This window comes from Saccopteryx bilineata, chromosome 1 (genome assembly GCF_036850765.1).
Source record: "Saccopteryx bilineata isolate mSacBil1 chromosome 1, mSacBil1_pri_phased_curated, whole genome shotgun sequence".
NCBI lineage: Eukaryota > Metazoa > Chordata > Mammalia > Chiroptera > Emballonuridae > Saccopteryx > Saccopteryx bilineata.
The window spans coordinates 181,261,650-181,273,792 of NC_089490.1; the positions used below are offsets into that span (position 1 = coordinate 181,261,650).

The 12,143-nt window shown below is 41.4% G+C and overlaps 1 protein-coding gene across 4 annotated transcripts in view; it reads right to left on the bottom strand.

Moving 5' to 3' along the window:
• The window catches only part of FHDC1 (FH2 domain containing 1), a 40,505-nt gene that overhangs the window by 14,078 nt on the left and 14,284 nt on the right, over positions 1 to 12,143 (bottom strand). For all 4 annotated transcript variants that reach the window (XM_066280519.1, XM_066280503.1, XM_066280528.1 and 1 more), the window contains exons 3-8: positions 10,230 to 10,291; positions 9,458 to 9,560; positions 2,877 to 2,962; positions 2,689 to 2,789; positions 652 to 722; positions 435 to 542 (exon numbers count right to left, since the gene is read on the bottom strand). In XM_066280519.1, the coding sequence (XP_066136616.1) occupies positions 435 to 542; positions 652 to 722; positions 2,689 to 2,789; positions 2,877 to 2,962; positions 9,458 to 9,560; positions 10,230 to 10,291 (531 nt within the window). The remainder of the gene's footprint in view (positions 1 to 434; positions 543 to 651; positions 723 to 2,688; positions 2,790 to 2,876; positions 2,963 to 9,457; positions 9,561 to 10,229; positions 10,292 to 12,143) is intronic.

A 12,143-nucleotide genomic window follows, 5' to 3' on the forward strand; every position in this document is an offset into this window, starting at 1 on the left:
ACTGCTCTGATTCTCAACTCTCACCAAACAATGAATTAATGCCACCAGCCACCAAGAGGTGCCCCTATTTCTCGTTCTCTTTCCACTCCAGCCCACCCTCCACATTGCCTTATTTTCCTAACAACAAAAAAAAACCTAGTCATACCATGCAGCACACACACTTTGGATGGCTCCCCATTGCTCAAGCATGAAGTCCAATTTCCCCAGCTTGAGAATCTGACTCCATCAACCCTCTGCTTCATTGCCCCGACCCCGCCCCTCAGTCCTCTAACCCTACGCGCAGCTCAGCTCCCGAACTTGCTTCCACATAGAGAACCTTCCCAGAACCCACCATGCCCTTTCCTAACTCAGACGCCACCTTATTCCTCGGGAAAATTCCACAGCCTGCATGGGGATGTGCACACATTCTCCTTCCGTAGCAACCACTTCCATACCTGGGCAACAAAGTGCAGAAGGTTCATCCCAGGTTTGTTTGCTTTTGTGTCTGCCAGTTTGAGCAAAGAGGACAGTTTAAATCCTACTGCGTTGCCAGCATACCCTCCCTAAAAAAGACAAGTCAGAAAAAAATATATATATACATGTATCTTTAGACAGACCAATAAAGCTGGAAACACAACGTTTTGCCTTTTTTTTGTTTTGCATTTTACTTACTGCATTCATGATATTTCCTGCCTGTAGCACCAAGTGTAAAATCGCATGGAGCTCCTCACACGACATCAGCTCTGTCGAAAGGAACATACAATGAATGGCACCTTAGAGAAGCCTTCAGCTTAAATGCAGAAAAGGCAGCTACCAGCTCTCACAGCCAAGGTCAAGGGTATCTGAAGCAAACTGTGACTCTGGACTGCACACAAAGGCTGAGACAATCACATAAAGGGGCACATCGCACGGTATCGAAGGCAGCGTTTGCTACCGACAACCACATCCCAGCATTTCACTGGGAATCAACTGTGTATGACAGTTAAATAACACAGACTGCTTCAAATTATAAAATTTTTCAAGCAATGCAAAGTAAATACAAAAGCCTTATGAAAAGCGGCACATTGTGTCATGAGAATGCATGTGCTCTCAGCAGGGGGTGCTTCTGCCCTTACGCTAGCTGTGAGACAGTTTTTATGGAACATGAAAACTAGCAAGCAACATTTTGCTTAATCAATGAGCTATGAGGAGATAAAAAGTAAACAGGCAGACAGGACATGTAAATAAGTTGCAAAGCACCAATCCTTAGGGGCCAGACACCCAGAGAATCTTCCTATTTTATTCAAAACTATACATTTCATTTGAGCTGGTGTAAAGATTTAAAAAGGAACTGATCATTGTCATGTATTGGTAAGCCAGCTCTTGAACCACAGAATCTTTTGTACACACACCTACAAAAATAAACACTACTAAAAACTGTTCATGTATTTGGAAGGCTAAAAAAGTCTGATGACAGTCTATATGGAAAACAAAATGTCACCTATGGTATTTTTAAAGTTAATATTCTCCATTCAGCCTGGTATTACCTTCAAAAAATTACATTTGGATCACTGCCTATATCATGTTATCTAAGGAAGCCAGCTTGTGAAGGGTAACCAGATAAGAAATGTTTGCAACGTGCTCACAAATTTTCCCTGCTCAATATGAAAACATATTCTCCCATCTCTCTTTAGACAGGAGGAACAACCCTTCTAAAGTTGCTGCAATAGCCCTGGTATAGGAAGAAATTTTAAAAGGTCTCTAGATTGAAAGAAGGAAAACTCTTAATGCTTAGCCTCTTTAAAATGAAGAAACTGGGATAGACTGGAAAGAGAACTTGATCTCAACACAGGCCAGAACAACTACACGGGGACACTGAATAAGAATAAACAGTTCTGCACAATCACTAGAAATCCAGAAAGTGGCGGAGAGGAAAGCAGGGTGCCCGGAGGAAGGCTGGGAATGGCGAGGGTGGGGGAGGGGCAGGCACTGCCTAGAGAGGAGGAGGAGGCAGGCACTCTCAGGTTCCCTACTGGCAGAACGTCAGCTCCCACCCCTGAGAAGACATTAGAGCAACTCTGAGGAGTCTACCACGCTGGGTAAACACAAATTTAGCAAGTTGTTCAAAGAAATGAAAGTGACTGACTCGCTCCTCTCAAACATAGGGGGGTCCACCAGTTGTTAGACTCTGGATGAGGGGAGCAGAGGCCCCAGGAACCTGGACGAAAGAGTCACACCAGTGATGCCCGGGAGAAGTCAGAAGGAAAGGGGGTCTGCTTCTGGATGCAGGGTCCCACCAACAGAGGCCAGAGTATGGGAGCAGAGATGCAGCTGGTGCAGGGGTGAGCATGTGCACACACACGCGTGCACACAGACACACACACTGCACACACAAAGAGCTAACATATTAGAGGAACAAGAGTGAGTTCCAAGCATCAAGGGTTACTTTGAAGCTTGAGATGAAAGAAACTTTCTCTTATGGAAGGATAATATGCTAATTAATTAATCGATCATTCAGTCACTTAATTAACTCATTAATTAATTAGGGGGAAATAAATGTAAATAAAGCTTAAATGCCATGCCTGGTAACATCTCATTTCCCTTCTTAAGGTGTCTCAGAAATAGAACTTTGCATTTCTAATTTCAGTTGAATACCATATATATTTTTTAAATAAAGAGCTACTCAGAATAATAAAAACCAGTAACATGAAGCATCACACATTTACTTACCTTTTGTAGCAGTTCTCAGAATTGTTATAGCCGTGTACAGAGAGGAGCAAGAAGGTAAAAACTCCTTCTTGAGCACCATGGCTTCAATCCGAAGCGAATAGCTAGAAAGTAAAAAGGCACACTGTGGAATTTGCTGTCATTACATTAAAAACCTTACTCTGTAAAGAACAACGATCACTGATCCTTACTTTGGCACCTGAATTAAGCAGTGCAGAAAGGAGTCTGCCAGCGACAACTTGGAAACATCACCACTAAATGTTTTTAATTTCTTTATCTAAAAGACAAATGGGGAATGGGGGGTAGAGAAAAAAATAACATGATTAAAAGATAACACGATTTTAAATTTCATCTTAGAATTCCTGCAAGAAAACTGGATTTCAGTGCTAAATTCACACTAGTAAGAGCGGAGACCTGAGAAAAGACAGAAAAGAAAATCCTATCTAGTACTTTGGGTTTTTTTGAAAGCAGAAACACCAAACAAACAAAGCAAGTTAGAAAGGGAAGAGCCAGGACACCTGTGTTGGTATAAACAATCCCATTCAGACCAGAGAGTTGGAATCCTCAGGGAGTCACCAAACGGAGACTGAAAAAGGGTCATTTCTAAGGGTGAAAATTTTCAGTAACCTGGAAGGGAACTCTTCATGTGGAAGAAAGAAGAGACTGAGAGTCATTATGATACAGTCCTTAAGTCGTTCGTGTGTGGAAAAAAATCTTATTATTTGAGTATTTTGGATATAAAATACTTAGACTGGGTCATTATAATAAGGTCCTTTATAAGTGAAAAAAATCTTACTATGTTTGAGTACTTTGGATATAAAATACTTAGACTGGAAAGCTCTTCCTGTGGTCAAGTCCCTTTCACATACATTAACTGTATATGTTGAGGTGAGCATACTCTGCTCTCTAGCAGAAAGATAAAGAGGAAAATGGCTCTGAGAAAGATCAGTGTAATACATCCCCCTGTGAAAAAAATCAAGTAATAACAGAGTATGTATAATAGGGTCCCATTTCTATACTTTTTAGAGTACAAGTGCCAGCTCCCCCCGACCCTCCGTGTGCAGACTCCATGCGCGGGGAAAAGACGGAAAGGCTCACCTCCACTAGGTGACAGGCTTCCAGTGATTGTTATTTTCTTCTGCTACTTATTTTTATTTTCTAAAATGTCTACAATGGATATGTATTATTCTTGTAAAAATAATCAAACTGAAAGTTATTAAAGCACAAATACGCCTTCAGGTATAGGAAAGAACTAAGATTTCTGACATAGGAATGCAGGTAAACAGCTAGCAGGTGGGATGAAGGCAAGAGAAAGTTCTCTTCTACATCAGAGAGCTAGTCATGCCTTCCCCACAAAGAAAACTGCGCCAACCCCATGGCAAAAACACTTCTCTGTCACTGAGTCTTCCAACAACAACAGTGTATGGGCAGTGGGACCTTAAGATTACCAGTAAAGTAGACAGCCTATCTTGGTGGCTAATTGGTGCTGAGGTCACTACCTTTGATTATTCTTCAGAAAGCTTTCTCTCTTCCACCCCCCGGATGATGCTGGCTACCCACAAAAATATGATGATTTTTAAGCTTCTTGAAAACTAGAAAATGTTCAAAAACACAGCAGAGGGCCTGACCAGGCGGTGGCGCAGTGGATAGAGCGTTGAACTGAGAAGCAGAGGACTCAGGTTCAAAACCCCGAGGTTGCCAGCTTGAGCGCGGGCTCATCTGGTTTGAGCAAGGCTCACCAGCTTGAGTGAGGGGTCGCTGGCTTGAGTGTGGGATCATAGACAGGACCCCTAGTTGTTGGCTTGAGCCCAAAGGTTACTGGCTTGAGTAAGGGGTCACTTGCTCTACTGTAGCACCCTCCCCCCCCCTCGTCAAGGCACATATGAGAAAGCAATCAATGAATAACTTAAGGAGCCACAACAAAGACTTGATACTTTTCATCTCTTTCCCTTCCTGTCTGTCTGACACACACACACACACACACACACACACACACACACACACACACACATCCCCCAGAGGGAGTATAGTGCAAAGACCCATAAATTGAAATATCTATATTAATTCCCTTAAGATATAAAATGTAACAGTGCAGATGTATACCCTAGTATTGAGTCTGGTCCGTAAGACTACATTTTTTTTTCTTCCAATGGACAGAAAATTGCCATTTATAGAATTGCATTAGTTCCCCTACCTTTAGGGGCCTTATGATTCACTTCTTTTTTTCTTTAAGATATAAAATGTAACAGTGCAGATGTATACCCTAGTATTGAGTAGGGTAAAAAAAATATTTTTACCACTTTTTTAGCCTTACTAAATTAAAGGGCAGGCAGGACCTCTGGTTTAGCTAAGGCCAACTCAGAGCCTCGTTTCTGAACTGAGAAAGCTCTGAGATGAATTCTGACCCCTTCCAAGCTGGTCTCACAATTCACTATCTATGGGCAGGGGCAGAGTGAAGCTGTACTTTTTGGAAGACCATATATGTAGCATGTACAAAACTGCTGAAAATAACAGTTTTCTGTCTAAAGCAGAGGAACAGGTAGGGCATACTAGTAATCGTGGTAGATATCTCTACTAAACATGTGCTAAACTGTAAATGAACAGGATTAATCTCCTTCCCTTATGTAAGAGCTAAAAATGTTTAGATTTCAAGAGAATGGTGATGAAAAGGTAGTATTTGATTTAAATGTCATGTATATAGTTCTTAGTTCCATTTCAAAATGGGATTTATGTTCATAAAGAGGGATTACTGTACCTTCACAGTGGTAGGGAGGTAAAAAAAAGAAAGAAAAAAAGAAGTGAATCAACCCTATAATTATCATGCATTTTCATCATCATCAAAAAGCATTTATCAAACATTGTTAGGCATAATGTTGTTGGCTGAGCCAAGTGACTCTCATTATGACCTGCCAGCATGCTCCTAAGACTCACACATTCCCAAGGGCAGGCCTCCTTCATCCAAGCTAATTCCATTTACATGGCCTTAAAGTAGCAGGATTTCCCACCCACAGACAAGCAGAAGATTCTGGGGTTCCCCCATGGTCATTCCCCCCAGGACTAAACAAAAAAGGTACGAATGAGGTGATAAAATTCAATCTGCCCCTAGAGAAAATGTTTCTGTCACCTTCCAGCCCTGTATCCCTGATACCGTACCAGTGGTAGGGTCCCAGCCCCATTCCAGGGCAGGGAGGCAGAGACAGTCTCCAGCATGCACCCTGACCCGAATCCACTCGGCAAGCCCACTAGGGGGTAATGCTCTGCCGATCTGGGGCTGCTGCTCAGTAACCGAGCTCTTCTTAGTGCCTGAAGCAGAGGCCATGGAGTCATCCTAGGTGCCCAGGGCCAACTCACTCCAATGAGCCATGGCTGCAGGAGGGGAAGAGAGAGAGAGAGAGAGAGAGAGAGAGAGAGGCGAAAGGGGGAGGGGTGGAAAAGCAGATGGGCCCTTCTCCTGTGTGTCTTGATCAGGAATCAAACCTGGGACATCCAAACATTGGGCCGACACTCTACCCCTGAGCCTACCAGCCAGGCCTGGGGGTCCCTTTCATCACCTGCCTGGCTCCTACTCCAGCCTCCACTCAGGGTACTGGAATTCTTAGCAGGACAGAGAGCACACTCCAGTTCCTTCATGTATGGGTCTCCCTTCTTCCTCTGCAAGTTTTAACCACAAGTTTCAGGCAAGATGAACAAACATGTGAGATAAAAGATTTGTAGCAAAGGGCAGAGGAATCCTGTGCACAAATGACCCTGGAGTTGGCTTGTCAGCTGAGAACGGGGAAGAGAAAAGGGCTCTTTCCGTTCATATTTTTCCGTTTGCTGATAAGATCACAGTATTATTTGGGTGACACTTGCACCAGTACTCTGTGATAGCAGAGGTGATGAAAAGGCTGGGAGGGCCTCTGAGAACCTTTGGAGAGTTTTGAGGACCTCTGCCCTTCCTTCCTTCCTCCAAGTGCAGCAGAAGGAACTGCTCTGGGGTCAGATGAATCAGGGTTCAAATCCCGCTCCCTCCATGGCCTACCCACCATGTGACACTAGACAAGTTTGATCTAAACCATTTGAGCCTCAGTTTCTCACTTGTAAAAGGAGGACTATCTACGTCACAAGATTAAATGGAAAAAAAAATACATAAAATAATTATAGCAGTGACTTATTGACTTTCTATGTGCCAGATACTGGGCTGAGCCCTTGAAATCTACGATTGCACTTGGTCAAATTTTCCCCCGTCCAGTGGCTGCAATATAGGGGCCACTCAATAAACATTTAGTCCCTTTCTGTGCTAAAAATGAGCACAGAGCGCTATACCATAGGATCAGCAGCACACGGCTATGCGCACACTTATGCATTTATTAGCATGTTTCTGCCCATTCCTAAACCTCTTCACTTGGCCCTCCCTCCTCTTTGGCCTCATCTCCATCATCCTCCACCCTCCACCCAAGACTCGAGGGTCAGCCTGGGTCTGGGTGGTGCCAGCGGCCACCCAGCACTCACAACAAAGCCAATCTGTCCTTGCAGCGCGCATGGGTCATGAGGGGGCTCCGGCTTTCGCCGGGCCTTCCTCTGCCAGCCCAGAATCCCCCGAGTGCTCTAAGGAGGGGAGCCCAGTGGCTCCCGGGACTGTCAGGGTGTTCCTGCTGAAGGAAGCTCCCAGTTGAGTTTGGAGGGTGTGGCGAGCTGAAGCCAAGAGTCAGTAATGTAAACAAGGAGAAGGGTGTCCAAGCTTGTCAGACGTTCAGACTGAGGATGACCCTGCAGCAGGAGGGCGATGTGAAAAACAACCGGCCCTGGTTTGGGAGCTGAAGGGACCTAGGATCCCAGGGCCAGGCCAGAGGTCAGCCAATAGTCAGAGGCGAGAGAGCCTGGGGAACTCCGGAAAGCGCGTGGCTGGGTTGGTTTCACTCATCTTGCTTTTAATGCTCTTCCCTTTGAATTATATCCCACATACAACTCAGAAAAACAGAGAGGTTTGACAGCTAAGTCGCTTCTTTTAAAAAAAACCTTTAGTTTTCCATAGCCATTGCATTCTCAAATAGCCTTTGAATTTTATATTAGAAATGCAGATATTAAGAACACCGTATTTAACCTCCCACCTCTTCAAGGCATAGAGCTGGCAGCCTCCCTCCTGCCTAGCTGCTGGTTAGTGAGAAATCCAGCTTTTCCGGGCATTTCATCTGTGCTATCAGATCTGGCCCTCATCTAATACTGCTCACAAAAGTTAGGGGATATTTCATCACTTCGTATTCATTTTGAAATATCCCCTAATTTTTGAGAGCAGTATAGAAACAGTAGTGGGTTAGGAGTGCATACCAGAGCAGTCCTGAGGAGAAGTCCTGAAGAAAGCCCAAGCAGAAACAAGATTTTGAGAAAAACGACATCTTTTTTTAAAAACCCAAATCCATTCAACCATACTCATCCTAATTTAAAAATTTGGGAACTCCCATTCTTTTCCTAAAAGAAAAATTAAGGAGTATACAGTAAGGTAAGAGCTAGGTAAATTATAAGTTAATGTTCCTGTCCCTCAAAATTTTAAGACTCTTTTATTAACATTAATAAAGGCTACTAATTAATCTTGGCTAAAGTAGATGACACTTTGCAAACAGAAAACCCCAAATGGAGAGAGGCTAAGGTTATTAGATAAACCTAGAATATCTAGTTATACACTAAGCCCCTCAATTTGGCATTGTGAGTTTATCACTGATGTGAAAAGTATAAATATATTCCTCTTATTGTTATTAATGGTACTAAAGTCAGGTTCCATCAATCACATGTGGAAAGACAGTGGGGGGGAGGAGTATGTATAAAAGAGTAACCTATACTTTTTACTTTATAAGACTATTATTCAAATGTTTATAAACACAGATATTCATGTAATTTCTTATGTAATATTGTCAAAGGTCACTCCTTCATAAATAAAAGACAATATTACAATTTTGGAAGGTTTTGCAAAATTATTTTCTGTTTTATCCTATCAAGCTCCTAACCATTTAAAAATTCAGTGAATTTAACTGAAATAAGCCAGTTAGAGAAAGACAGGTACCATATGATCTCACTTATATGTGGAATCTAATGAACAAGATAAACTAACAGACAAAACTGAAACAGACTCACAGATACTGAGAACAGAAAGACAGCTGTAGAGGGGGGGTAGGGGCTGGGTGAGAAAGGTGAGGGGATTAAGCAAAGAAAGAAAAACTTACAGACACAGACAACAGTGTGGGGATTGCAGGAGGGAAGAGGGGGAGAGACAATGATGGAAGGAGACTGACTTGGGGCGGTGAACACACAGTGCAATATACAGATGATGGATTATATAACTGTATACCTGAAACCTATATAATTTGATTTATCAATGTCAACCCAGTAAGTTCAATAAAATTTTTTAAAAATATAAATTAATTAAAAAACTAAAAGCAAATTTATTGAGCCTCCTTGTGCCAAGTACCACGTAAAATACCTAACTACAGCTTAATTATCTTGACTATCCAATGAAGTAAGCATTATATCCTCACTTCAAAGGTAAGAAAACTAAAGTTCACAGAAGTTAGGAAACTTGCCCAAGTTTCTCAATTAAGGGTATAGGGCTCTAATATAAACCTAGACTCTCTAATTCCATAACTTACTCTTTCTACTGGGTCACTTCTTAATTTTATGTGAGAAAACTCTTGTTCTGGGTAGGAGAATTCCCTTCTCATGTGATTTTTTACATTCCTACAAATATTAAGCCTTGATCATCACTCCTAAACATCTCAAATTCACACGCCAAATTCCTTACCTCCTCTGACTCTGGCAAAAGTTTAAGAAATTCTCGCAGTGTCTCTGACCCATAATGCTCACTCTTCCCTTGGTGAATATCTTCTACAATGGACCGAGGAGACCTTGAAAAGACAATCAGATTCCATTGCACATTTGTGGGAGTGCTGAAGAAACACAAGCCAGTGGAAACAAAAACAAATCACCTCCAACCTTCTTTCTGCCCCGCCTTCCTGCCGGTCTCCCAGGCAGTGTTGTGTGAGTGACCACGGCAGATGGCTCCAGGGAAAGGGGGATCCTGAAACACGCCAAGGGCCCCTTCACCCAGAAAACCATCCCTGGGCATCCCAGAAAGGTCAGAGTGGCAAGGACCACTGGAGTTTTCTTTGGGAGAAGAAAACCCACCCCCTTTGGTCTCCTGGAGCTCCTGTAGAGCCCTTTCCTTTCCACTGTGGAACACTTGAACTTCACCACTGTTTAACTCACCAGTCCAACCTCTACTCAAGAGGCAACATGACGGATGAATTTATAAATCTCCTGACATGACAGGCTTGAATAAAAACCCTGAGGCAATTCTCCCTGTACTTCAAGCCCACCAGATTGGTTTTCATGAAGGAAAACAGCAGAGAGTGACACTTGATGGGCTTAGGAAAGCCTTGAGTGTAAGAAGGATTTGAAGACATGAGGAATGGCTTTCACTGCTATTAGAATCTGAATTTCAGCTCACACCCACAGATTCTAATGCTGATAGTATGAATATGACTGAAGTTCCAATTGTGTGTGAAAAATCTTACTTCTTAAATTGCTTAAGAAATATCCCAATGTTCATGCTCCGTTTTGCATCCAAGATAGTAATCTGAAAAAAAAGAGAGACACGTGAGATTATTCAAGTACAAATAAGAAGAGCTAGAGGAAAGGAGAGATTTAAAACCTATCAAAATCTAATACCAATTACCCCAATAAAAACAATAAAAAATTTTTTAATATAATTTTTAAAATATAAATTGAAATAATTCCCAATATGGAAATCTGGTGATTAATTGATATAGCTAATAATATAGTCTTACAAACAGTAAAATACTATCTCTCCAAACATTCTACAATGATATATTTCCTTAACTATAATAACTATACCTTATCTATTTTAATATTATACACTTATTAATAAATTATATATTTAATTTTTTAAATTTAGTAGTTTATTTTTAAAATAATACAGCCCACATTTAAAAGCCCTCATTTGGAAAACATGTCTTAGCATAGCAAGAATCACATGAGCTTTGAACTAAGAAAATAAAAAACAACTCTGAAGTGATTTTAGAGTGACTTCCAAACCTGATTTTGAGATACAAAAGAACCAAACTGCTATTTTCAGAAATGTAATAAAATTCTTAATTTTTTCCTAAAAGAAAAATTTATTTTTATTGAAAAAGAATATATAGCTCCAACAGCCCTTTTAGGAGGGGGTGACAGTGACCTACTTTTTATTTACTCAGAATTTAAACTCTTGTGCTACATTTCACCAAGTCAAAGGCATATACATACTTATGTTTATTTATTTATTATTTTATTTTTATTTTTTACATTCTAATATCTCTGAAATCAGTGTAATATATGACAGCTTTGATTTAATGAAATATGGTGGCTATTCCAATGTACCATCAAAACCCAGATTTGGGCTGCAATAGGTTTTAGCTCTTCAAAATTAAAAATTTGGAAGAGTTTTATCAGACTAGAAATTAGAACTTCTTCTTCTTTTTTTTTTTTTGGCAGGGTTATGAAAATACAGAAAGCCATTTCTTTCTCTGGAAGTAAATATCCCGGATGTGTGGAGAAAAGATAACCTTAAAACGGCTGCACCTTTTTCCACTTGTTTTTTTGGTAAAGGGAGACAGCTAAAATGGGAATGTTGTCATAATGCTCTTCCTTTCCAAATGTATGTGATTCATTGCGAACAGAAGGGAACTGGGTTTCAGATTGAATTCCTGATCTCTGGGCCTGCTCCTAAGTTTATAGGAAACAGAAAGACTGGCAACACTGTTAACCAAAGTTAATGGCACTTCCTAGCTATAAGGTTAAATTTTTACAAGAGTAGGGTTGCCTGCGTTTGAAGACTAATCTTAAACAATCACATTATTTACTATCCTAGGGGTTTATTTCATGTTAACACAATCACCTGCCAACCGTAAAATAAACTCCCAAGTTAAAAGGGCCAGCACCTTATTGGAATCCTACCCTGGGGTTGCAGTTCAAGTTCAGGGTGAAGGGGTGGGGGTGGGGGGTAAAGGAGGGGGAAGGAAAGAAGAGGGAGGAAAGGGGAGAGGGAAGAGTGGGTTAAAGAAAACCAACAGACCTATCAAAGTTATCACCCTTTAAGAGGAAAGCTCACACCAAAAAGAGGAATCTAAAGTTATTAAGACAGATAACTCTGTGTTCATTATAATTCATAAATTAACAAGTGAGAACACGTATACTGATACAGCTAGATACATATCAGAAGAACCTGTTCTACACTCACTTCTACCCAGAATAGGCAAATACCTTATTCTAGATTTCTTCTTACATTACCACCTCCTGCTATATTTAACCCTGATGCTAGCACTCTCCTGCGTCCCCAATACCCCAAACTCCACCCTCATCATCTTCAGCCTCTGAAACTCTGTAGGCTTGGCTGAAACTCGCAGCTACTGCTGCGGGAAAAGTGATGG